Genomic DNA, 26,600 nt, shown 5'->3' on the forward strand with positions numbered 1-26,600 from the left:
CTGGGTGTGCCTCAGTTTCCTCATCTGCAAAACGGGGGGGAAATCCTCTAGCTGGGAGACGTCTGGGGAGCATCAACCGCCCAGTGCATCATCGTCGGTGCCTGCATGGACGGCAGTTACAGGAGTCGCTGTAACAAACGGGGGCGTTCCAGGCGGCGACGGGTTCAGGCTTCACCGTGCTCACTTTGTCGCCTCAAACAGGTTCGGCGCTGAGACTTCAGGGCCAACTGGGGCGCCTGGGGTGAAGCGTCCGACCTCGGCGCAGGTCACGATCTCACGGTTCGTGGGTTCGAGCCCCGCGTCGGGCTCTGTGCCGACAGCTAGGAGCCCGGAGCCTCTTTCGGATTCTGTGTCTCCCTCTCTCTCTGCCCCTCCCCTGCTTGTTCTCTCTCTCTCAAAGATACATAAACTTTTCTTAAGTGAACGATTCAGCGACGTGGCACAGTCACAATGTTGTACAACCGTCACCTCTATCTAGTTCCAGAACATTTCCATCACCCCCCAAAAGGAGACCCCGTCCCCATCAGCTGTCACTTCCCCTCCCCCTCCCCCAGCCCCTGGCAACCACCAACCTGCTTGCCGCCTCTGTAGACCTACCTGTTCTGTACATTTCCTATGAATCGAGTCGCGCACTATGTGCGGCCTTTTGTGTCTGGCTTCTTTCACGCACCGTGTTTTTGAGGTTCAGCCATGTCGTAGCGTGTCAGCGCTTTATTCCTTGTTATGGCTGAGTAATAGTCCAGTGCAGGGGTTGCTAACCTTAAAAATAAGACAGCAAATATTTTACCAGCAAAATTGGTTTATTCGAGCTCAACAGAGGAACTGCAACTTGGGGCACGAAAGCTACGGCAAAACCTAGGCATGTCCAAGAAACAAAGGAGAGGTACGTTGTTTCACAGAGGAGGAGGAAGCCGGGATGGGGTTGTTTTGGACTAAAGTCCGTTGGAGAGAAGTGGGAGTTGGTACAATTTCTTGTAGGAGGTGCAATGCCCCTCCTTTCCTGTTGGGGGCGCTAGTTGATGATTCTTTCCCCTCGAGGATTCTTCTGTCCGAGTCTGTAATTGACGGTCCTTCCCGTCACTGACATTGAGGGGTAGGGCTCCCTCTCCTGGCGCCACTTTTTGTGTCTGTTTTGGGTTTTTTGTTTCGTTTTGCTTTGTTTCAAGGTTTCCTTTAAATTCTAGTTACCATATGGTGTAAATTTGCCCAGATCTGAGAGCAGCCAACTAAAAATATTTATTGGCACCGGGGCTCGTGGCTGGCTCAGTCGGTGGAGCGTGAGACTTTTGATCTCGGGGCTGTGAGTTGGAGCCCCATAGTGGGTGCGGAGATTACTGAAAAATAAAATCTTTAGGGCACCTGGGTGGCTCAGTTGGTTAAGCGTCTGACTCTTGGTTTCAGCTCAGGTCATGATCTCGTGGTTCGTGGGTTCGAGCCCCACGTCGGGGCTCTGTGCTGACATTGCGGAGCCTGCTTGGGATTCTGTCTCCCTCTCTCAGCCCCTCCCCTGCTCACTCTCTATCTTTCTCTTTCAAATATAAATAAACATTAGAAACAAAAGAATTTCTAAAAAATAAAATCGTTAAAAAAAATTTATCGCGGGCGGGGGGGCGGGGGGGGGGGGGATTGGCCCCTGGGTGGCTCAGTCATTTAAACGTCTGACTCTTGGTTTCCGCTCAGGTCATGATCTCGGGGTTCTTGGGTTCAAGCCCCACATTGGGCTCTGTGCTGACAGTGTGGAGCCTGCTTGGGATTCTCCCTCTCTCTCCCTCTCTCTGTGCCCCTCTCCTGCTAGCACGCACTCGAGCTCTCTCTCTCTCTCAGAATAAATAAACTTAAAAAATATTTTTTAATACAAATAATTTTAAAAATTAATGTATCATCGCTTCTCGGCCTTTTGGCTAAGATCAAGTGTAAAAATTAATGTATCGGCACTTATTCCAACAGGGGAGAAAAGTTCTCTCTATGGAGGCAAACCCAGAGTCGTGTGTGCCTCCTGGAAGTGCTGCTTAAAGCGGGCATGAAAACAGAAGAGCGACTACGGCAGGAGTACGCTGAAGGAATTTACCAGATGCATTTGGGAAGATACGGGGCAGGCGACAGCTAGTGAACTTTTTGCAAAACAGCACAACTTCTAAGAAAAGGTGTGCAGGCCGGCTCCGCGGACATCGTGGGGAAGCCATCACATCAGATGTCACCGGCTTGGGTTCTGGGAAGTCTTTACTTACGAGTCACCAGATGGTACGCAGGCCCGGCCAGGGTTAGACAAGTCACGTGAACCCAAGTCTGTTCTCTGTGGCGTCTGGTGGCACAAGGGTGGTTAGCGGTTCCTGAGAAGGGCCTTCCCAGCGAGGCTGAAGACCGCCTCCCCGGAGGTGTCTCTTCCAAGAGGTGAAATCACCAGGTTGGCAAGGGGTGATGCTTAAGGTCGTCGGCCCCCGGGGAGCGGGCTGTGAAAAGATCTTTCTACCACAGCAGGGTTAGTTTCTTCTAGAAGCTATTAGGGTTTTAGAGTTTTGTTTTGTTTTTTTTTAACGTTTATTTATTTTTGAGACAGAGAGAGACAAAGCATGAACGGGGGAGGGTCAGAGAGAGGGAGACACAGAATCTGAAACAGGCTCCAGGCTCTGAGCCATCAGCACAGAGCCCGACGCGGGGCTCGAACTCACGGACCGTGAGATCATGACCCGAGCCGAAGTCAGACGCTTCACTGATTGAGCCACCCAGGCACCCCCTTTTTATTAATTTTTTAAATGTTTGCTTATTTTTGAGAGAGAGCAGGCACTGGAGACGGGCAGAGAGAGAGGGAGACAGGGGATCTGAAGCAGGCTCTACACTGTCAACGCAGAGCCGGATGCAGGGCTTGAACCCACGAGCATTGGAAGCTGTATGAAATCCATTGTGCAAACAGGTTTCCCAGGATTGTATTTTGAACAGGTGAGACAAGCGAGAGAGGCACTTTTGGTGGCTTTATTGCCATTCCCCACCAGCACTGGTTCATGGATGCTCTCATTTTGTCAAGAGACCAATGGCTTAATGCCTATACAGTGGTAACTCGTGGGAATTTCAGGATTTCTGCTAGGGCCGAATTCCTTGGTCCAAACCAGAGTTCTCTCTTTTTATCAAACCGACAATTATTAGATTCCCAATGTTGTTTTTTTTCCTTTTCTGGAGCCAGTTATTGGATATCTCTGGTCAGTCGTTTCCAAATTATCGTGTGGGAGAATGTCCCTTTGGACCATGACAGAGGTTTAGCTATTGGCTTTCTGGAGAGCAGCATTTGGGGCAGAAACATCAGCAAGGTGGTTTATTTTGTCCTCCAGGGATCTGAGTCTGGAATGCCTGGCCAGCTTAATAATAGCCTGAGAGACCAGCACATGTATGGCAGCTAATAATTTTTGGACACAGGAGCCATTTTTTTTTAATTAAATTTTTAAAAATGTTTATTTATTTTTATTTATTTTATTTTTTTTTAATTTTTTTTTAATGTTTTATTTATTTTTGAGACAGGGAGAGACAGAGCATGAACAGGGGAGGGTCAGAGAGAGGGAGACATAGAATCTGAAACAGGCTCCGGGCTCTGAGCTGTCAGCACAGAGCCCGACGCGGGGCTCGAACTCACGGACCGCGAGATCATGACCTGAGCCGAAGTCGGCCGCCCAACCGACTGAGCCACCCAGGCGCCCCTGTTTATTTATTTTTGAGAGAGAGAGAGCAGAGTGCGAGCAGGGGAGGGGCAGGGAGAGAGGGAGACACAGAATCCGAAGCAGGCCCCAGGCTCTGAGCTGTCAGCACAGAGCCCGACGCGGGGCTCGAACTCACGAACCACGAGACCACGATCTGAGCCGAAGTCGGACGCTCAACCGACGGAGCCACCCGGGTGCCCCAGGCCTGTTGTTTTTAGTAAGCCATATGGCGATTGAGCTTGAAGAGAGAAGTCTGGCACCCAGTTCTGCCAGTAGTCCTCCAGTCCAAGAAAGCCTCGTAATGGGCACTTATTTTCAGATTTGGGGAAATTCAGGATGCCTTGAAGGCTGCCTGGATCCAAACTTGTTCTGAGATCAAGTGAGCGAATAGCAATTTTTTCTTTGGAGGCTTTATGGCCCTTTAAGGTCACAGATGTTAACAGGTGGATGCTGTCTTTCTGTGAAGAGGTTTCAGAAGGGGAGCAGAGAGGCAACTCCTGGGCATATGGTAACAAAGCAGAACCTTCAGGAAAGGTTATGGTCATCCAAATCAGCTGCGAAGATTTGTGAAAAGTAAGAAGGACCCTCTGCGAAGCCGTAGGCGTTCCTGCCCAGGTATATTTCCATCCTTCCCAAGAGAAAGCAAAAAAATATTGGCTTTCCTCATCAATTGCAATACTCAAAAAACTCACTGAGGGATGCCCGGGTGGCTCAGTGGGTCAAGCATCTGACTTCAGCCCAGGGCATGGTCTCATGGTTCATGAGTTCGAGCCCCGCGTTGGGGCTCTGTGCTGACAGCTCAGAGCCCGGAGCCTGCTTCGGATTCTGTGTCTCCCTCTCTCTCTGCCCCTCCCCCGTTCATGCTCTGTCTCTCTCTGTCCCAAAAATAAATAAACGTTAAAAGAAAAAAAAAACACACTGAGAATAAACTGAGGGTTGATGGGGGGTGGGGGGAGTAGGTGATGGGCATTGAGGAGGGCACCTGTCGGGATGAGCCCTGGGTGTTGTATGGAAACCAATTTGACAATAAATGTCGTATTAAAAAAATAATAAATAAATAAATAATAAAACATTAAAAAAATTCGAAAACTCACTGAATAAATCAATTACAGAGGAAAACATTGGCTTTCAGTGGGAATGGGTGTCAGAGACTGGGAGCCACAGGGTGCTGAGGGGTGACAATGCTATTTACTGCTCGGAGGTCCCGGACAAACCTCCACTCTTGGCCTTGTTGGGTTTTCTCCCAGGTAAAATAGGGTGTTACAGGACGCGTGCAGCGGATAATGAGGCCATGAGGCTTGTAGTCGTCTATCGTGGGCCCGATGATAGGCTTATTATCATTATATATCATTATTTATAGGCTACTCATTAATTCCAGGGAGAACTTTTAAGGGAGCTATTTGAATCTCGCCGCGAGGTGCTGTGAGTTCGGCGGCCATCAGTTGAAGATCTGGCCCGGGCAAGACGACGCAAGCTGTTCCCAAAGGGACAAGTGCTCAGTGCCCGCAGACTCCACGGGTCGTGCTGTCAGACACGGAGCAAATCAAAGATGTCGAAGGGTCCTCTGGTCCACCTGCTGGGTGACTTTGATTACCACTGTCAAATGCGAGAGTTATATCCCCCTGTTGGACGGAAGAAATCCCAGCGTGGTACTTTTCTGAGAAATCTCGGCCCAACACATGGATGGGAGCAGAGGAGCTAAGGAGAAAAGGGTGTGCGTCTCTCAAAGGGCGCAAAGGGGATAAGTTCAGAGACAGGAACATGTTGAAGGCTATCAGAGCCCCGGCCTACGTGAACTGCTCTCTAGTCCTCCCAGGCAGGGGCTGCTGGAGAGCAGCGGGGTTGAGCTCTGAGGGTGGCTCTGGTGTCCGTAAGGACACAGAGAGATTCATTCCCCAACTGGAGACAGGTTTCTCTGAGCCAGTTAAGAGGGAGGACTGGGAAGAACCCCGGTCCCTGAGAATTAGAAGGGCATTCGTTGGAAAGGCTGGCTGGGGGCTGAAGGCGCCTGGGGCACTTAAATTGGTAACAATCTTTTTTTCCAATGTTCTAGCCCTTGGCAGTAATAGGGGAAAATGGCGGGGCGGGGGTGGCAGGGGAGGTTGGTGTGGGTTGGGGGCCTTCATTTGCTGGAGCTGAAATTTGAGAATTAGCAGGCTTTTCCTCTGGCTGACTCATGTAGGATGCCAGAGAGGTGGTTTGCCAAATTAACTAAATCTGGAGCGGAGACAGATTTCTCCTTCCATCCTGGTCCTTTTAACTGGTTCAGCCCATTAATAAAAACAAAGGGTTGGGGCGCCTGGGTGGCCCAGTCAGTTAGGCGTCTGACTTTGGCTCAGGTCATGATCTCGCGATTCATGAGTTCGAGCCCCGCATCAGGTTCTGTGCTGACAGCCTGGAGCCTGTTTCAGATTCTGTGTCTCCCTCTCTCTCTGCCCCTCCCCTGCTCATGCTCTGTCTCTCTCTGTCTCAAAAATAAATACAAACATTAAAAAAAAAATTTTTTTAAACAAAAAACCAAAGGGTTAAATGCTACCTGGGTGGATCCAACATCTAAAGGAAGACCAGAATTTTCTTTCAGGACAATTTAAGTGGCGCCCGGGTGGCTCGGTCGTGAAGTGTCTACCTTCAGCTCAAGTCATGATTTCACGGTCGTGGGTTCAAGCCCCACGTCGGGCTCTCCGCTATCAGGGCAGAGCCCACTTCAGATCCTCTGTCCCCCACTGTCTCCGCCCCTCCCTTTCTAGCTCTCAAAAAAAATATGGAAGTAAATAAATAATAAAAAAAAAAAATCAATTTGACATTGATTAAATGGCCCTGAACAGGTTCACCAGGCTTTTACATACAAGCCTGAATTTTGTTCCAAAAGCTACTATAATTGCTCAGTGGAGATTTCCAGCAAGAATTCTAGCATCTTGCCAGAAGTTAGGGGTCTGTTTCTCCAAATCCCTTTCAGGATGTTCTCACCAGGCTAGTGTGTGTCATCCAGTGTTTGGCCTGGCCCTCACCACCGAGCATGTGGATTAATTGGTAAAAATCTCAGAAACCAGCTTGGTAAGTTTTGAATAACGAGGCTAAATTCCTCAGCAAGCCTATGGGGTTCCTCGGTCACCTTGGGAAACCCTGACCCTGGGGGCGCCTGGGTGGCTCAGTCGGTTAAGTAAGTACCTGACTCTTGATTTTGGCTCAGGTTGTGATCTCACCATTTAGGGGTTTGAGCTCTCACAGCAGACAGAGCCTGCTGGAGAATATCTCCCTTTTTCTGACCCTCCCCTGCTCACTTGCTCTCTCTTTCTCTCTCAAAAAAAAAAAAAAAAAGGGGGGGGGAACTCTTGCTCATAATTCATACTTAATCCAGAGAACTGTAAGAAATTTGGGGTTTTTTTGGTTCCTCAAGTACTTACTTTCATTATTATTTTTAACGTTTTATTTACTTTCGAGAGAGAGAGAGACTGAGCAGGGAGGGGCAGAGAGAGAGAGGAGGACAGAATCGGAAGCAGGCTCCAGGCTCAGAGTTGCCAGCACAGAGCCCGACGCGGGGTTCGAACTCACGATCTGTCAGATCATGGCCTGAGACGAAGCTGGACGCTTAACCCACTCAGCCACCACCCAGGCGCCCCTATTTTATTTTAAAGTTTATTTATTTTTGAGAGAGAGAGAGAGAAAGCAAGCAACAGGCAGAGAGAGAGGGAGAAAGAGAATCCCATGCAGGCTCCACACTGTTAGCGCGGAGCCTGATGCAGGGCTTGAGTTCGCCCAACACGAGGCTCGAATTCACGATCCAGGAGATCAGACCGGAGCTGAAGTGAAGCCGGATGCTTAACCGACTCAGCCACCCAGGCGCCCCGGGACTGAACTTTCTAAACTTAAAACCGGCCGGGGTCCCAGTAAGGGGAGCTCACAGCATTTTGATGACTAAGATCCCATTTCTTAGAAGTTTCCTTTAGAGCAAGAAGAAAAACTCCTCAACAGCCCAGTTTCAACAGGAATAGCCCAGTTCCAGAAGGAATCGGAACAAAGGCCAGTACAGTTCCAATCGGAGCAGCTCAGTTCCCAAAAGGTGGCAGCCCAGAGGCGTCAGTTCCAATAGGAACAATCTGGTGCCCGAAAGGATACAGACCAAAGGCCAAATGAGTCCTCTCAGAAAAGACAAAGCCTTAAAACAGATCCTGAATGAAAACCCGGAGAGCTCAAAACACACAGACGGCAGAGCTTAAAATCCAGGAGAGACTTAACCTCCATGGTTGGGAAGAAAGTATTAGGGCTCCGTTGGCTCTGTGGGTTCTGGCACCTCTTTGCTTACCAGCCTCAGGATTGTTGGGGTGGGGGTGGGGTTCTTCTCTGGATCCCACCTGTGATCACCAAATAATGTTAATCTTAAAAATAGGGGCGCCTGGGTGATTCAGGTCGCTGAACATCGGCCTCTTGATCTCAGCCCACTTCATGACCGCAGGGTCCTGGGAGCAAGCCCCGTGTTGGTCTCTGTGCTGAGCATGGAGACTGCTTGGAAGTCTCTCTCTTTCTCTCTCTCCCTGTCTCCCTCTGCCCCGCTCTCTCTCTCTCTCTTAAAAATAATAATTTTTAAAAATAAAATAAAAATTAAACAGCTGGTTAGTTTACCAGCAAAATGGATTTATTCGAGAAGAGCAGAGAAACCACAACTTGGGACAAGCAAGCTCTGGCATAACTATGGGCATGTCAAAAAACAAAGGAGAGGAGGAACAGTTGTTTTATGGAGAAGGAGTTAGTTGGGAGGGGTTGTTTTGAACTAAAGCCCATTGGAGAAAAGCAGAAGTTCAGGGTGATTGACGGCATTTACTGGCTGAGTTTGACACGTTTACTGGCCGAGGGCCAGGGGTAATTGATCTCTTACGGGGAAATGCAAAAGTCTACCTTTTCCCCTTTAGGGCCTGCCATTGATAATTCTTCCCTCTTGATGGCTCTTCTGTTGGATCTGTAATTGACAATTCTTCCTGCAATTGACAGTTGAGTGGTATGGCTCCCCCTTCCCAAGTCGACTTGAGCGAGGTTTCCCTTTATTAACTTTCACAGAATAGACACTGTGTCCATCCACTGGTCTGTTGATGGACTCTGGAGTTGTTTCCACCTCTTGGCTACCGTGAATAGTCCTGCTAGGGACATACATGTATGAGGATTTGCTTGAACACCGGTTTGCAGTTCTCTTGGGTAGCTACCTACCAGGAGAACTGCTTGAGTGATGAGATACTTCCTTCTGGGTGCAACGTGAACCCAGGCCCTCCAGCACCCTCATCTGCCCGGGAAGATTATAGAGTCACTCCTGCTGTCTCCAGGCTTCTACCTTCAGACCTGGCAGGCCTCAGTTTCCTGCAGCCATTGGGGCTGGGCGTGCCTGAGCTGACTTCCTCCACCGTGAGTCTGAACCCAAGATTACACCTAAGTAAGTTTCCAGGGCAAGGGATGCAGGAAGTGTCTGTTGCAGAGGGGATGGGAGGGGCTGCTCCCTCCAGAACAGGCAGGCACCTGATGCCAGCTCCTTGTGCGGCCCATGAATTCAGAAAACCCAAGGGACCCCATAAGGTAAAAGCAAGGAACCTAAACTGAAACCTGAGCTGACGCTCCCCACCCCCAACCGGGGGGGGGGGGGGGAGAATTGACCTCAAAAGGCTCCAAAGTTACAGCATTTTTCCTAGCAAGAAAGTGTGGGTGGGCACCCAGTGCAGCATGAAATGCCCACGTTTGGTGCAGTGACATTTGATGCAATGGCCCTTCATACCCGCAGTGTATGGAGGTGACGCACGTGCTCTGTGTTGACCCTGCTCCCCAGACGTCTCCCAACTAAAGGAGCCAGGGCTTAGTTCCTCCATTTTCCGCGGCAGGAAACTGAGGCACACCCACCCAGGACGCGCCCCCCTTTCCTCCTTGGGGCGGGGAGGCAGGGGGTGACTCGAACCATCACCTGGTTCACACCTACGGAACTGGTTCTCCCCCAAACCAGAGCTCCCGACCGCAACGTGTCAAGACTAGAAATTTCAGACGCGGCGTGAGGCAGGATTCGGATCTTTACCAACCCCAACCGCAAGAACCTTCAAATCCGACTTCCAACTTCCAGAACCTCTCCCATCCCGAGGGCTGTGGGTTCAGGACAGGCTTTCGGGTTGCGGAGTCTTCAAACCCCTTGCAGAGATCCGAGGAGCCCCTGGGCTCAACCTGCTTTGCTGTCGCCCTTTCAATCATCTCTTCATCGAACACAGGGTGGATCAACCCTGCACGGGGCCCCGTGCCAGGGGCTGGGAAGGCGCTGCTTGCACACCTCCGGGCCGCGGGGAGGTCACTCTCTGGCTGACGGGGGCGGGTGGGGGGAGGGCGGGACCCAATTGGGGTTGAGAGCCCCGAGGGGGCGCGGAGGAGGTGGTAGAGGAAGGTTGCGGTGGGAGCCGGCAGGCAGAGGTGAAGGGGCGGGGTCGGGAGGGGAAGAAGGGAGGGGCCGGCGGGGTGAATTTCCACTGGGCTATTAAGCAGCTCGGCCAGGCGCGGAGAGGGGAGCTTGGAGGGAGGTGAGGCTGGGAGGAGGCGGGAAGGAATTAAACCTGGGGGGGCGGACGGAGGAAGGTAGGCGGAGGCTCGCGCGCAGGTGAAGCTCTCCCTCCTGCTCGCAGCGCAGAGGAGCCAAGAGGTCAGAGGCTGGACCGTGGTCCGGGGTGAGTGTTGGGGGCCCCTGAAGACCTGGCGGACCTCCGGGGTGGGGAGAGGAGAAGTCGGGGCTCTAGGGAAGCCCAGGCAGGACCCTGGGGTCGGGTCTCCACCGCGCTTACCCTCAAGATGCCGGGAGATCCCGGAGCCCCAGGTCTCAATGACTCCGCGGCCCTCACCCATCGGTGATCGTCGTCGCCGGCATCTCCAAGACCCGCTCGAGCCTGGCGGGCAAGGAAGCCTCTCCTGGCACTGTCCCGTCGCAGCTCTGGACATAGGGAGGCGTCCCTGGACCCCTGTCCCCACTCCCCAACGCCCACTTCCCAGGAAAGGGCTGAATCGGAATGGAGAAGTGGAGGGCGCTCTTCAGGCTCCAGCTGTTACTCTTAACTGTCGTCGTTTGTGTCGAGATTGTTGGCGCACTGATAGGGTCTGGCAGGAACAGCACCCTGGTGCCCAGGCTGGGGTTTTTATTGTTTCCTGAGGGAACCACCGCTGACCGCCAGCCTTCCCAGGCGCTGGGGACCTCAGCTCACGGCTCCCTCTGGGGTTCCCATCCCTCCCTGTTCGGCCAATGCCTCGCTCGGTGGCCTGGGCAGGGTGCCCTGGTTTTTGAACGCACCTCAGTGTCACCTCCCTGACTGACTAGGACAATGACTCAGCTTCCATCTGGTTGCCCGAGATGTCCGGCCAGCGGCAGTTTTTATGACGGGGGGGCCCCCCTGACCCCTGGGGGACCTCAAGAGAGTGACTTTGGGTCTCTGAGTTTCCGTTCCCCTATGTGTCAAGGTGGGGCGGGTTGGAGGGGACTGTGGGGGAGGGTCAAGTACGTGGGCTCTCACTGCCACCGTGGAGTGAGTGGACGTCCAGGGGAAGCCAGCTGTCACTATATTAAGTATTACTGTATCATTAGCCACCCTTCCAGGTTCCCCGGGGGTGCGAGTTTTTTTATGGCCATTTTTCAGATGGGGAAACTGAGCTCTCCCACTTTCCCACACCCCCCCCCCCCAGAGCCTCCTGTAGTCCAGCTTTGGGGCCAGCCCTGGGGCTACGGCCTCCTCGCACCGCCCTGCGGGTTCCTAAGGCGGCCACCCGGCCAGGCAAGGGCTGAGGAGTCTAGAGAAAGAGGTGTGGACCCTGCGTCGGGCAGCGGGGGCCCCACTCAACCCAAGTGAGAGGATTCCTTTCCCTTTCTCCCTCACCCGTCGGGTGTGGCAATTCCTTCCAGGTGCCCTGGGTGTGGGGGAACCAAGGAGGGGCCTCGAAACGTCCCTTCTCCAGGCCAGAGCTTGAGGGATTCAGACAGGCTTCCTTGGCCCAGGAACCCCAGGGCTGGGTTAGGTGAGCCTTGGAGGAGGAGGGAAGGTGTTACTGGACGCCTTCTCTTCCTGCCACTGCCTCTGAGGCCCAGAGTGGGACAGTGACTTGTCCCCCCACCCCCCCATGAATCAAGATGGCTACCCACTGTGATCCGGCCCCCTGATGGGAGTGTGGCTCAGCTTGATCCCCATCACGGGAAGCTCACTACCAGCACAGCAAACTAAAGGAAGCCTCATCAGGCAGGGATTGAGGTCCCACGTGACCTTCCTTGGATGAGGGCTCTGTGCCTCAGTTTCCCTATCCATAAAAAACCAGGCCAACAAAGCCCTCCCTGCCAGTCGCAGGTGTGGTGGGTGGAGAGCAGGTGGTCCCAATGGGACCACACACAGGGCTTAAGAGGTGTTAATAGGTGTTAACTCTAATCCTGACCGAAGGAGGGCATGAAGGTGTGGGGGGCTTTCGGGAGGCCCCCAGAGGAAGGTCCCATGAGACCTCGATTCCTCCATCTAGGAAACAAGCCCAAGGATGTCCTTTGAGGCTCGGCTGGGGCAGGGCCGGCATTTAGTTCGAGGCCGCAGGTCCCCACCTGGCCCATCCCACGTACCCTGAGCAGTTTCTGAGGTGGGCTCTCCCAGGTCACCTCCTCCACGGAGCCATCCTCGACGAGCCCTTTTTTCCTGCCCCCGCCCCGCCTTCTGCTTACAAAAATAACTTCTACTTCTTGCAAAAAGGCACCGGTCCATCATTACTGGGAGGCCTAGCTGGTATGAAATCAGTGATCAGGGTCCAGCGGATCAGGGTTCAAATCCTAGCAACCACTCTTGGCCTTGGTTGGCCGTGTGACCTCTGGTGGGGGGCGGGGGGTGAGGGCTCCCTTTCTGGGCCCAGCTCAGCCACCTGGGAACTGGAGATTAGGTCTGCCTGGAAGGTAGTTCACGGGCTTCACAAGGACAGTCACAGGGATCACGCCCAGGCCAGGGCCTCACGCCCTCTCCTGCAAATACCCTGAGTCCCACCCTTGAGTCTCTTCCAGGAACTTCTCTAGAAAGCTGTCGCATTCACTGCTTTTCTGCCCCTGATTCACACATCAGCTCCGTGAGCACGGGCGTTTCTTGCAGTCATCTTGGCCGCGTGCCCAGAACGTATACCAAGGGCATGGCACGCACTAGGTGCTCGGCGCTGGCTCAGCAGTCACAGCGTGTACATGACAACGGTCACCGACGCTGATGTTAACTGGTCCTTGTTGGCGCTTCCTAAATGTGTGGTTTGGCTTACAGCCTGTCTCAGGACCCCGGTCGCCATGCGCACAACTGGGGTTCTCCTGTCACCACCACCCCCCCCTGCCCCTCCCCTTGCCTTCTGGAAGTCCCAGAACGTTCCATGCCCTTTTCAGAATCCCAGCTGAGCCTTGTCAAGTTAAGTACAGCATGAGGAAGACCCCAGTGAGGCCGGTATTCATTCGCCTGCGGGAAGTGAGCCATGGGTTAGCAGCTGACAGCATCCGGCTTTGCAGATGAGGCCCACAAGGGACCCGCTACCAGCCCCGGGTCCACCGACGGGGCGCCACAGCCGACTTCGGGGGCTGTCGGTCTTCCCGGCTGCCGGGCGAGGGTTTTAGCCCTCACTTCTCTGATTCAGAAACTGAGACCCAGCGACTGGGGCAGGGAGTGGGTCTGTGTCTGACGGGCCCGGAGAGCGGTCCAGGACTCACCCTCTCCGGGCCTCAGTTTCGTCATCGGGAAAGTGGGAGCATCACGCAGGGAATCCCCTTGATTTGATGGGACCCTCCAAGCCCGTGTCAGGTGGGCCCGCCATGGTCTCACAGGAGCAGGCGTCCTGAACGAACGAACGAACGAACGAATGAATGAATTCTGCTGAGTGGTCAGCCCCTTCTGTACTTAGTGTCTCATCAATATTCAGTGAATCCTTAGTATTTAGTGCTGTGCATTTGCGATGAATCGTGGCCACCCAGCGACTGTATATTTTAGTCTCCGGACCCTTCAGTGGCTTGTTCACGTTCATTGTCATTTGTGTTCATGTTCATTCATGCATCACGAATGCGAACGTGTTCTGTCGTATATTAGAACCCCTGGGTGCTTCCCGCGTATTTAGCCGGTCATTAACGGTTACGAACGTCGGGGTTCATGCTCATTAAACGTATCATGAATATTTCAGCGCTGCGGAGATTTGGCTCTTTAGTGCATTCGTACCTCTTGGTCCTGTCTCTGCTCTACAGGCCCTTGCTAACTCACCGTGACTTGAATCGCTGTCGTCCCCCAAGGCCTGTAGGGCAGACGGGGCCGTGGCACCTGTCACGTGCAGCGGGCTTTGGGCTGAAATGAGGCATGAGGAAATTGTTGATATGTGGGCCGTTGTCTTTTTCCCCCGTTCAACAAACAGCCGGTGAGCGTCACATGGGGACACAGCTGTCGGGGGCGAGACACCTGGCCCCACCTCTGGGGCTCCAGGCCGGTTGGGGAGATAAACGGGAGAGAAGTGAGTAGATTTCCCACGTGCAGTGGTGGTGAGAGCGGCAGAGAGAATCAGAGCCGGGGGCAGGGTGTTTTAGCTGGGAGGTTGAGGCCCTTCTGAAAAGGCAACATTGAGGGCACCTGGGTGGCTCAGTTGGTTAAGCGTCCCACTTCGGCTCAGGTCATGATCTCGCGTTTTGTGAGTTCAAGCTCCGTATCGGGCTTTGCAGTGACAGCGAGGAACCTGCCTTGGATCCTCTGTTTCCCTGTCTCTCTCTGTACTCGCACGCATGCTCTCTCTCTCTCTCAATCTCTCTCTCAAAGATAAACATTAAAAAAAAATTAGAAGGCAGCATTGGGCTGAGCCTAAAGATCAATGGGGAAAGAGCAGAAGTCCAAGCAGGTGCAAAGGCCCTGTGGCAGGGCTGAAAGAAGCTGACAAGGCTGGTGTGGCTGGAGCAGACCAGGAGGCAATGGTCACTAGGGGCGGGGGAACAGGAGCTGAGAGGTCCCATACCTGGCAGCCACACCCCAGAGGGAGGCTCTTGGATCTTGAAAACGTTGAAACAAGTGGCTTTTCCGAGTACACTAGAAGACGCAGGCTCTGGGTGATGGCGAAATCGCACCAGTGTCTGGAAGGCAAACAGCCAGGAGCAGGATCAGCTAGTCTGGCAGTGAGGCTCCCTGAGAGTCAGCCCAGACGTCACTGCTGTGACTCTGTCCACAGCCGCTATGTCTGATCTGCAGGGAAGAAGCATGAAGGAGGCCTTGCCGTGGGCAAGCACTGGAAAGATGTGCTCATCCATCAAATACCTGCTGGGCCTTCCTGGTTTACTTGCCATCGTGTCCCCACAGGTCTTGGCTGGACACCACACCGAAGTCAGCCCCTGCCCCAGAACACCCCATGGGAAAGGCTCCCAGGCTTTGTACAGTCTGTTCCTCCCGATCCTTCCTTCTCCGTCTCCCATGGGCTTTACCCATCGATGACTCCCTTCATCGTCTTTCCTGAATCCACTCCCCTCCCTGCACCTCGCTGACCAGCCCCTGTCCAGGCCCGCAGATTCTTCTGCCCGGTTGCTGCCTGGCCTCTACTCCTGCCTGACTGTCCTTATCCCCTCCGAAGCCACAGGGGGCTTCTTAAAAGCATAAATCGATCTTTTCCCTCTCCTGCTCAACACCCCCTCCGTGGCTCCCATTGCCCCTCACATGTGCCAACGTAAGAGGTTCTTCGTGGCCTGCCCCATTTCCCCCCACCCTCCCCCTGGCATGGTCTGACAACCCACCATCATCTCCCTCCTGTCGCCCTGTTCCAGCCACAGGGCCTCCCTCTGTCTGCCTTCGGCACCTTACGTTTGGGATCTGACCCTTTGCGCTTGCTAAGCCCTCAGCCCAAGATGCCCTTCCCCGAAGGCTTTGACCTTTTTATCTTTCCTTATTATCTTTATTATCCTTCAGGAGTTCCCAGGCTGATCAGGTGCCCCACCCATGGGCCCGCCCTTCTTCCACAGTGTTAATCAGGATGCTGCTAAACGAATTACCTCCTTCTGGTGTTAACGTCGGAAAAAAGGGGCTGGTTTAGTTATACCTGTTCATAGGTTTCACTCGCCTGTCTGCACCCAGGGTGGCCCAGCAGCAGAGTGTTGGCTGACCTGGGCTCCGGTTGTCTGTCCTTTGTCAGATGTTTAAGTGCGTGATTCCTTTGACAGATTCTGGAAGGCTCTGAGGTCCGGGTGGGGAATCTCCCAGGAATTCTACATCTCGGGAAGAATAGGATAGACGGACTCCACCCGTCGGAGTCCTGGGCTCCAATTCTGCTTCACGCTGAGTCTCAGTGTCCCCATCTGCAAGCAGGGACTCTAGGGGCACCTAAGGAGCCAGTACAGTGACAAGGTCACTGAGTGGTTACCACACAGCCAGTGTGGTTAAAGCCAAGCCCTTTTTTTTTTTTTAATTTTTTTAAACGTTTATTTATTTTTGAGACAGAGAGAGACAGAGCGTGAACAGGGGAGGGGCAGAGAGAGAGGGAGACACAGAATCCGAAGCAGGCTCCAGGCTCCGAGCTGTCAGCACAGAGCCCGACGCGGGGCTCGAACTCACGGACCGCGAGATCATGACCTGAGCCGAAGTCGGACACCCAGCCGACTGAGCCACCCAGGCGCCCCAAAGCCAAGCCCTTTAACACACAATTCCAAGTGACCTCGTTGCGGGTGGGTGTCGGGGGGCTCAGCACTGCCTCGTCCAAAGGGACGTGGCTGGCCAAGGTCAATTCGGGGCTGAGGTTCAGCAACGAATCGGGCTTTCCCACTCCTTGTTCGCATACCCTCTGTGGCTTCCCCCGACCTCCGGGAGATAGCCCACTTCTCAATCTGGCATTCAAGGTCTTTACGGGGTCTGGCCCCACTCCCTAGCCTCGGAAATCACCCCCTCTCCAAATTTTGCTTTTCAGCAAAATAAACCACAGATGATACCTTGAATAGGCCTGTTTTCTTTCCCTTCCATGCCTTTCCGTTTGCTCTTTCCTCTACCTGAATTCCCCTCGGTGAGCTCCTATGCATCCTTCAAAGCCTTAGCTTCAATATCCTGGTCCCTTCTTCTGGCCCCAGGCCTGATCCCACAGGTACCTGGATTTGTCTCCCCCAGATTGGGAGCTTTTGGGGGGGGGGGCCGGGCCCAGGGTTGAGGCTTCTCAGGTTCCCCAGACCTATTTGTTGAATGAATGAAAGAATGCGTGGACGAACGAACGGTTTTCATATTATCGGTTTTTTGGGGATAAGAGCTGCTGAGACCCTTCTCAGGACTGAAGGACCTGGAGACAAAGCAGGTTGTTTCTGTGGTGACATGAGGTACCCACTGGGCCACCCTGGGATAACTGTGAGCTCCGCCTCCCCATCTATGAAACAGGGGTAGTGATTTCCCCAGGGTTATTCAAAGCCCATGGACTTCACTGAGTTAGCAGCTGTTTGGACTTCTGTAAATCCAGTCATTGTGTACAATGAGGACTGGAGGGGGTGGACAGCAGGGTCTTGGGTAGGGGTCAGGGAATGGGACCCAGGCCTGCAAGGAGTTTCTTTCTCACCAGCTACCTGGCCCACCCAGCAACAGGCTGCCGCCCAGTAGCTTGGAGGAAGTAATAACCAAACCCACAAGGACGGATCCCTGACTACCTGGGGCACCACCCACAGTGGCACCCAGCGAGGTTTACTAGACCAGTAAATCTTCTGCGCTCTCAGCCTTGCTGACAGGGAGGCCCAGAAGTTCTTTCCTCTGCCTTGGTGGATGGTAAAAGGAAGGGGGTCTTGGATGCATTAATGGAGGTCTATTATAGGGAGGAGGGGAAGTGGGTCTCCCTCCTCTGCCTCGAACTTGAGCTCTCAGACCCTAATCAGGAACCTCATGGGGGCTGGGCTGGTAGGATAAAGTAGCAGAATCCTTCCGTTTAATTTTTTTTTTTTTTTTAGTGTTTATTTTTGAGAGAGAGAGAGAGAGAGAGAGACTGAGTATGCGTGGGGGAGGGGCAGAGAAAGAGGGAGACACAGCATCCTAAGCAGGCTCCAGGCTCTGAGCTTATCAGCACAGAGCTAGATGCAGGGCTCAAACTCACAAGCCTTGAATCATGACCTGAGCTGAAGTCGGACGCTTAACTGACTGAGCCACCCAGGCGCCCCAGAATCCCTCCATTGAGAGAAACCTTAGACCTGGGGAGAAAAAATGGGGAATGCGGGTGGCTGTCGGTTAAGTGTCCGACTCTCGGTTTCGGCTCAGGTCACGAGCTCACCGATGATGAGTTTGAGCCCTGCTTGGGATTCTCTCCGTCTCCCTCTCTGTGTACCTCCCCTGCTTGTGCTCAGTCTGTCTCAAAAATAAACAAACTTAGAAAAAATAACAGTAGAGCGCAAAACTCCTCCGTATGATGAATTTGTATAAAAACCCAGCGCCAGGTTCTGTGTTCCACCCTGATTCTCCACTTCTAATCTTCCCTCGTTGTGAGTTCTGTATTCTGGGTTTCTCTCGGTTTAGACCAGGATATCTCAGCCTTGACAATGTTAACATACCTGCGGCTGGACACCCACTTAATGCCATTAACAGCGCCATACCTCCCCCCTTTGCAAATGGTGACGGCCGGGAATGTCTCCAGATGTTGCCAAGTGTATCCTTCGGACAGAACCACCTGTTTGAAAATCCCTGATTTCAGCTCTAAACTGCAGATGGCGGGGTTGGGGTGGGGGGTGGGGGTGGGGGTGCACCTGGGTGGCTCAGTCGGTTAAGTGTCCGATTTCAGCTCAGGTCATGATCTCCCCATTAGTGGGTTCGAGCCCCGTGTCGGGCTCTGTGCTGACAGCTCAGAGCCTGGAGCCTGCTTTGGATTCTGTGTCTCCCTCGCTCTCTCTGCCCCTCCCCCACTCACACTCTGTCGCTGTCTTTTGGAAATAAATAAATGTTAAAAAAAATTTTTTTTTAAATAAAAAAATAAAGTAAAAATAAACTGCAGGTGGGGAAAGGGGTGAATCAGTTTCTAAGATTTTATGGGTCCTTAAGGAGAGTGTCTCTTGCCCAGGAGATAGGTTCTGAGGCGTGCAGTCGTGTTCCAGGATCTGTGGGTCTCCCGCCGCAGGGGCGGCCCAGGAGGACATTGTGGCGTTTCTAGTCTGATTTCCTTTCTGATGACATGGGCTTTCTGTTACAGCTCGTGAGGTTTTGTCTTGTTTTTTTCTATCCTTTTTCTGTTTAAAATTTATTTATTTATTTTAGAGAGAGAGAGTGAGCGAGCATGAGCAGGGGAGGGAGAGAGAGAAAGGGAGAGAGAGCATCCCAAGCAAGGTCCGCAGTCTCGGTGCAGAGCCTGACTCGGACCTCGAACTCACGAGCCACGAGATCGTGACCTGAGCAGAAACCAAGAGTCAGAGGCTCAACCCACTGAGCCACCCAGGCGCCCGTTTTCTATCCTTGTAGCTCGGGGTTTGCCTGGGAACCACACCTTTCCCATCGTCCATCCTAAACTCAGGCCTCTCTTCAGTTCGGGAAAATGTCCTTCCGGGATTCCATTCACTCTTGGACCTCATCCATCGGTGCATGGTTTTATCCCAAGGTTATTTGCCTTTTCGGATCTCCCAGACCTGCCCTCCAGCAGCCTAACCACCCCCCCCCCCCCCCCCCCCCCCCAGGCCTGGCAGCCAAGCTGGAATGTCGCAGCGACAAGACAGGCCCTATGCCACCCGCGGACAGGGTCCTGAAGCTGCTGAGGCTCTGCCAGCTCCGTGCACCTGCCCTTCCCTCCCCTGGGACCTTGCCCCCAGACCTCAGCCACCCTGGCTCTTCTGTGCCACTCGCATCCAGCTGGCATGCCCGCCAGACCTCAAAAGCCACACCTGCCACCAGGCCCCATTTCCTCCTGTGCCTTTTGTCACCTCGTGTCATTTCAGTGAGGTTTTAATTTGGCGTTTGTTTGCCCTCAAGAGCGAGGGTTCCATAGTGGAGACGGTTAGGTACCCCGTGCCTGTGGAAATCCAGTGTTCATTCGTTCCTCGTCCGTTCAGCACCCATTTAGCGCCTACTGCACACCAAGCACAGTTCTGGGGGCTGGGAATAAGATGGTGACCGAGACAGGAGCTCATGTTCTGGTGGCCGGAGATGGATGAGAAACCATATATATACTTTTTAATGTTTGGCTTGATTTTTGAGAGAGAGCGTGAGTGGGGGAGGGGCAGAGAGAGCGAGAGGGACGGAGACACAGAATCCGAAGCAGGCTCCGGACTCCGAGCTGTCGGCACAGAGCCCGAGGCGGGGCTCGAACCCACGCACCGCGAGATCACGATCATGACCTGAGCCGAAGTCGGACGCTGAACGGACCGAGCCCCCCGGGGGGGCCCTGAGAAACAACACATTTTTCAAGTTTCATCATATATTTTAGGAGATGTAAAGTGCCGTGGAAGAAGAAAAAAAAGTAGAACAGGGTCGGGGACAAGGGCTGCTAGTGAGATAGTGTGTCCTGAGGAGGGCACGCTGGAGCAAAGACCAGAAAGGTGTGAGGGAGGGAACCGTGTGCACGTCTGGGGAAGAGTATTCCAGGCAGAGGGAATGATCTGTGCAAAAATCCTGATGCAGGATCAGGCCCAGCGTGTTTGAGGTTAAAACCCCCACAAAAACACTCTTACGTGGGGTTAATTCTCCCCGTTTTACATGGCGGCTCAGAGAGGGCAGGCTTCTTTTCCAAAGTCACACAGCAGAGCCTGTGGGGGAAGATCTGAGCCCTGTTTCCGGGAGACATCTGGCCGGAGAGGCTTGGCCGGGCAGTGTGCAGACACATTAGGGAAATGGCCTCGTGGATCCAGGAGGAAGGCACCCTTCCCGGCTCTAGACGGAAATGGGAAGCCGCTCTCTTTTTTTGCTTCCAGGCCATAGCCGGGTGGGGTCGCTTGGGGCAGGGGGAGCCTTCCGGAATCCACTGACTGCCTCACGTTTTCCAGGTGCCGGTGGGCAGAACAAAGAGACCCCAGAACAGCACAGGCAGCCTGAGGTAAGTCCTGAGGTCCACGTAGTCATTCAACAAACACTCGCTGAATGCCCACTAGGTGCCAGGTGCTGGGAGCTCCCTTCATGCTTGCACAGTCCTGTGAGTTGGAGGTGGCTCAGATGTCCCCTTTTATAACTGGGGAAACCGAGGCCCAGGGTATAGAGGACGCACGGGGAGTGATGGCAGCGGGATTGAAACCCAGGAGTGGGGCTCTGGAGTCTGTCCCTCTGGGGTGAGTCAAAACGACACGCATCAGGGGCGCCTGGGTGGCGCAGTCGGTTAAGCGTCCGACTTCAGCCAGGTCACGATCTCGCGGTCCGTGAGTTCGAGCCCCGCGTCAGGCTCTGGGCTGACGGCTCGGAGCCTGGAGCCTGCTTCGGATTCTGTGTCTCCCTCTCTCTCTGCCCCTCCCCCGTTCATGCTCTGTCTCTCTCTGTCCCAAAAATAAATAAAAAACGTTGAAAAAAAAATTAAAAAAAAAAAAACAAAAAAGACACGCATCTGACAATGGGTGAGTCCTGCCTGGGGTCTCATCCAGTAGGTTCATGCTGCGCCGGAAAACCTTCACATTTAGGACTGAAAAACACTACAGACACTACCTCTCCAGACGAAAGGACATTAAGGGAATCCAGGGAAGCCCGGGAAAGGGATCTGGAAGGGAGACCGAGGGCTCTGCCTGGATACGGGGAAGGAAGGCTTCTAGGAGGAGGCGACATTAGAGCTGGGGTTTCGAAGGATGAGTCCGAGTTCACCCGAGAGAACCTTCATGAATTTACTTTTATTCATGAATTTATTCATTCAAACACTCCCTGCTTCCCCCATGTGTCTGCCCCCTGCTGGGCAATCCAGGGACCCTCAGGAAGTCACCAGTCTTAGAAAGACAAAGCTAAACGCAGACACCCCCGTGGGAGTGGGATCAAGACCATGGGAGTGGGATCAAGACCGGACCAGAGAGGGGTAGACAGAGCTACAGGTGCCAGACAGAATCAGGAGTGTTCCCGAGGGGTTAAAGAGGGCTTCCCAGGGGCGCCTGGGTGGCTCAGGCGGTTAGGCGTCCGACTTCAGCTCAGGTCACCATCTCGCGGTCCGTGAGTTCGAGCCCCGCGTCGGGCTCTGGGCTGACGGCTCAGAGCCTGGAGCCTGCTTCGGATTCTGTGTCTCCCTCTCTTTCTGCCCCTCCCCCGTTCATGCTCTGTCTCTCTCTGTCTCAAAAATAAATAAAACGTTAAAAAAAAAATTAAAAAAAAAAAAAGAGGGCTTCCCAGAGAATGGATCATTAAAGCTGGGTTATAAAGGAAGAATATAAGTTTGCTAAGGATCGTAGCTTCGTTTGAAATGTGCTGGGCCTGAGGGATCTGTGGGGAGCCAGGTGCCATACTCAGGTCACAGGACCATTAAAAATAGTCCAGGGGCGCCTGGGTGGCTCAGTCAAGTAAGCGTCCGACTTCAGCTCAGGTCACGATCTCACAGTTGACAAGTTCAAGCCCCATGTCAGGCTCTGTGCTGACAGCTCAGAGTCCGGAGCCTGCTTTGGATTCTGTGTGTATGTGTGTGTCTCTCTCTCTGCCCTTCCCCCCCCCCCATGCTCTGTCTCAAAAATAAACATTAAAAAAAATTCCAATGAATAAAATAAATAAACATTAAAAAAACATAGTCTAGAGAACGTCGGTGATGGTGTGTATCAGAATGCTAGAAGCTCGGAGCTTCCTAGTGGGGCAAGTGAAAAGGGAAGCAGGAAGCATCCTCATAGCTCTCAACTGATAAAGAGGGAACTCTTTGGGTTTCTGGGCCATTTCTGAGGCAGGGACGTGAGGAAAACCAGGTCAAAAGCAGGGGGGGGATTCCGAGCACACCGAGCCTGGGAGGCTCACCTTGGCATCTCCGGGCCTCGGTTTTGTCTGTAAGGATTTAATCCCCCACAGGGCCTGGGCACCTGTCAGAGCCAACGTGGGTTGAGGGGCGGGAGGAGGTGTGGGGTGTGGGGGGGATAGGAGAGGGTGCGTTTCAATATCGTACCGACCGGAGCGACTGTAGGGCTGCACCCAGGTGTTGGGGTCCACAGGTACCTCAGGGAAGGCGCTTGACCCGTCTGGTATCTTCGGTGCCTGTTACTCTTACCAGGAACCACCAGGCCGACCAGGATGAGATGTTCTCGGCCCCGCAGCACAGAGGTGGCCCTGTCTGTAGCTCTGAGCATCGTCACCCTCTTCTTCTTCAGTCTGTACGTGTCATCGCCCGCCTTCCAGAGCCTGAAGGAGCCCCAGGACAACCCCGTGGCCCTGACCTGGCCCTCTCTACCCTCTCGGCCCGCCCCGCGCCCCCCGCCCGCCCCCTGCGGGGCCAACGCCTCCGTGGCCACCCTGCCCAACTTCGAGGGGCAGCCACAGCAGGTGCGTGACTTCCTGCTGTACAGGCACTGCCGTGACTTCCCGCTGCTGCAGGACGTGCCCCTGGGCAAGTGCGCGCCGCCCGTCTTCCTGCTGCTGGTGATCAAATCCTCGCCCAGGAATTACGAGCGGCGGGAGCTGGTGCGGCGCACTTGGGGCCGCGAGCGCCAGGTGCGGGGTGTCCAGCTGCGCCGCCTCTTCCTGGTGGGGACGGCCCCTAACCCCCTGGAGGCTCGCAAGGTCAACCGGCTGCTGGCGCTGGAGGCACAGGCGCACAGCGACATCCTGCAGTGGGACTTCCATGACTCCTTCTTCAACCTCACGCTCAAACAGGTGAGCCCGCGGGGAGTCACGTGATGAGGGCCACCCCCTCCTCCCTGCCCCCTCACCACCGCCTCCTCTGAGGGGCCCAAGGGCCCAGAAGTCCCCATCCACCCCCCCCCCCCGCCCCCCCGCTTTCTTCGCTGCCCTCACGGCGATCGGCGATCGGCGATCGGAGTCGCTAAGGGAGGCCGGGAGAAAGGGCAAGGTGACCCGATGTACGAGCCCGGCTGGCTCTCGGAGCCTGATGCCCTAGGTTTGAATTCATGTTCTGCTGCTTATTCGATAATCATTTACCTCTCGGGGCTTCCGTTTCCTCATAGTTATCAAGGAAATGGGATTGCTTGGATCTGCCCACCTCCCTCCCAGGGCTGTTAGGAGAATTACAGGAGATGATATTTACAAAGCTTCTAGAGCAGTGCCAGATGTTCAAATGACGAGCGCGGGTTCGGGGCGCCGGACAGAACATCGTGTTGACTTGTTCTGTCTCCCCGTGAGGCCCAGGTCTGTGCCACGGGTGCTCAATAAAGACCTTTTTGGTGGACCAGAACCCACAAGAAGTAGAGAGAACCCTGCCTTGACCCAGATAAGGAATAGCCTTAGGTGAGCCTCCCAGGCTCGGTGTGCCCAGAATCCTCCCCCCTTTTGACCTGGTCTTCCTCACGTCCCTGCCTCAGAAATGGCCCAGAAACCCAAAGAGTTCCCTCTTTATCAGTTGAGAGCTATGAGGATGCTTCCTGCTTCCCTTTTCACTTGCCCCACTAGGAAGCTCCGAGCTTCTAGCATTCTGATACAAACCATCACCGACATTCTCTAGACTAGAATTAGAATGAGATTAGAATTAGAGGCTCTGAGGACCCACCCAGGAGTCGAAGGGGACCCAGTGTAGGTCCCTGCTTACAGTTGGCACAGACGGGTCTGGGCTCAAGACCTTAAGTTGCTACGTATCTGTTGTGTGACCTTGTCCAAGTCACTTTATCTGCAGAGCCTCTATTTCCTCATCTGTAGATGGGGTTGAAGATCACCCCTGCTTACAGGAGAGACTCCAGGCAGGGCGGTGCCTGGCGTTGCAGCAAAAGTTATTACGGAGGAAACTGAAGCTGAGGCGGTTAGAGGGCCAGAGCCTCTCAACCTGCCACGTTCTTCATTCAAAACACAAAAGCATGTAAAAATGTTAATTTGACAAATCTGAATCCAGTACCTACGAAGCGATGACCCCACACTGGGTGCTCGGGAGATAACAAAGGAGAGACACAGTCCACCCCTACCCCGGGGGAAGCCTAGAGTCTGGTGGGGAAGGTAGATATTAAATAATAGACAGACGAGTAACTATTTACCAGCAGTGCTTGGCCAGGCAGAGTCAGAAGGAGCTACAATAAATGTAAATGTGACAATTTTCCAGCACTTGTTGGCTCTTTACCGAGCATCATCTCCACAGGTCCCCAACGCTCCCGGAGACAGGTCCTCTGATGAGGTCTGTCCGGAAGGTTGGAGACTGAAGCTCAGGGTGGGGTCTCAAACCCATGCCCGGGGACGCAGCCTCGTCTGGGCTCCTTGGGCTGGGCGGCCGGCCAGGACCCACAGCTGATTGCCCCAGCCCTCAAGCTCGTGTGCCCTGTCCGCCTCGCCTTCAGGTGCTCTTCCTACAGTGGCAGGAGACTCGGTGCGCCAATGCCAGCTTCGTGCTCAATGGGGACGATGACGTCTTCGCACACACAGACAACATGGTCTCCTACCTGCAGGACCATAATCCCGACCGCCACCTCTTTGTGGGGCAACTGATCCACGGTGTGGGCCCCGTCCGGGTTCCCTGGAGCAAGTACTATGTGCCAACAGTGGTGACGCAGGAGGAGCGGTACCCTCCCTACTGTGGGGGGGGTGGCTTCCTGCTGTCCCGCTTCACGGCCACTGCCCTGCGCCGGGCCGCCTCCACACTGGACCTCTTCCCTATCGATGATGTCTTCCTGGGCATGTGCCTGAAGCAGGAAGGTCTGAAGCCCGCCTCACACAGCGGTATCCGCACAGCTGGCATTGGGGCTCCCTCGGCCCGCATATCCTCCTTTGACCCCTGCTTCTACCGGGAGCTGCTCCTGGTCCATCGCTTCTTGCCATACGAGATGCTACTCATGTGGGACGCCCTGAGCCGACCCAACCTCACCTGTGGCCAGCAGATGCAGGTCTACTGAGGGGGTATCAGGGCCCGCAGCCTCTAGGCTCTGGTCTCCACCCTCCCCCCCCCCACTGGAAGGGGCTGCATCTTCCTCCCGGAAAGCAGGAAGCTCTGTTCTCCCAAGTGGGCCGGGCACAGCGGAACGCCAGGGCGGGTTTGATGAGCGACTAGTCTAGCTGGCAAACTCCTAGACGTCCTGCAAAACCCACCTGGTCCTCGAACCCATGTTCCGTCATCCTCCCTAGCCTCTCAGCTGAAGGGGGACAATCTCTTCCCAGGGCAGCCAACTGCAGAAGCACTTCTGAGTCAGGGTCCCATTTCCCAGCTCCGACCTTGATCATGGGACGGACCTTCAATGGTGGCCAAGCCCTCCTTGGTAGTAAAGCCACAGTGGTTTAATGGTAGGTGAGTTCCAGCCATGGTTCAAGGTCAGTTGGGAACCCTAGGTCCACATGCAGCTGAAGTGAGAAGTATTTGGCTGGCTGGGAAAGGGGTTTTGTTCCCTCCCTCGGCCTCCCCCCCGCCCCGGGGTCTCTGCCCGCCTCTGACCTCGGATGGTAGAAGGGGCTGGAGAGCCCGTGAGTGGGACCACCCCCTCCCTGCTCTAATGGTGGAAATGTCGGGCTGAGGAGGCAGACGGCTGTCTGACTCAGGCTATGAGAGCTCAGACTTTCTGGAGTCCCCGAGAGAGCCCAGCTCCCATATTTGTGCTCCCCCCAAATTCCGGGAATGAGATCAACACACGCACTTACCCCGGTGCCCAGAGAACGGGGCGATTCAAGCCCTTGGATGTCTCTGAGCTCTGGGGACCCAAGACCGGCCCCCACCCCAGTATGTTGGATTGGGGAGATCCAAGCAGAAGAGGGATACCCCCCACCCCAGCCCTGCTGGCTCTGGGCAGATGTCGGGGGGCTTGAACTTTGTAGGCTTCGGAGCTGTGCTTGGGAGGGAGGAAGGGGGTACCTCGGCAGAGTGAGGACTGGGGAGTGGGCCCTCCGGGAATAAAATGTTTTGTGAGGACCTGAGTTTTGGGGGTTTTGTTGTGTTTTTTTTGTTTTGTTT

At 54.2% G+C, this 26,600-nt stretch overlaps 1 protein-coding gene and 1 long non-coding RNA gene across 4 annotated transcripts in view; one reads left to right on the forward strand and one right to left on the reverse strand.

Moving 5' to 3' along the window:
- The window catches only part of LOC125929232 (uncharacterized), an 11,518-nt gene extending 8,069 nt beyond the window's left edge, over positions 1-3,449 (reverse strand). Inside the window, exons 1-2 of the long non-coding RNA XR_007459824.1 lie at positions 2,229-3,449; positions 598-759 (exon numbers count right to left, since the gene is read on the reverse strand). This is a non-coding gene — a long non-coding RNA (uncharacterized LOC125929232). The remainder of the gene's footprint in view (positions 1-597; positions 760-2,228) is intronic.
- Positions 3,450-10,203: 6,754 nt separating this feature from the next.
- B3GNT3 (UDP-GlcNAc:betaGal beta-1,3-N-acetylglucosaminyltransferase 3) lies at positions 10,204-26,585 on the forward strand. Of its 3 annotated transcripts, none has more exons than XM_049640207.1 (4): positions 10,204-10,222; positions 20,614-20,663; positions 22,782-23,380; positions 25,003-26,584. In XM_049640207.1, the coding sequence occupies exons 3-4, from the start codon at positions 22,802-22,804 to the stop codon at positions 25,552-25,554; spliced, it is 1,131 nt and encodes a 376-aa protein (XP_049496164.1). In that variant the 5' UTR covers positions 10,204-10,222; positions 20,614-20,663; positions 22,782-22,801; the 3' UTR covers positions 25,555-26,584. The 3 variants fall into 3 exon arrangements, with proteins under 3 accessions (XP_049496164.1, XP_049496163.1, XP_049496165.1); XM_049640206.1 differs by lacking the exon at positions 10,204-10,222 and adding an exon at positions 10,281-10,366; XM_049640208.1 differs by lacking the exons at positions 10,204-10,222; positions 20,614-20,663 and adding exons at positions 20,670-20,892; positions 21,382-21,386 and having other exon boundaries at positions 25,003-26,585.
- Positions 26,586-26,600: the final 15 nt, after the last annotated feature.

Source organism: Panthera uncia, chromosome A2 (assembly GCF_023721935.1).
Source record: "Panthera uncia isolate 11264 chromosome A2, Puncia_PCG_1.0, whole genome shotgun sequence".
NCBI classification, from domain to species: domain Eukaryota; kingdom Metazoa; phylum Chordata; class Mammalia; order Carnivora; family Felidae; genus Panthera; species Panthera uncia.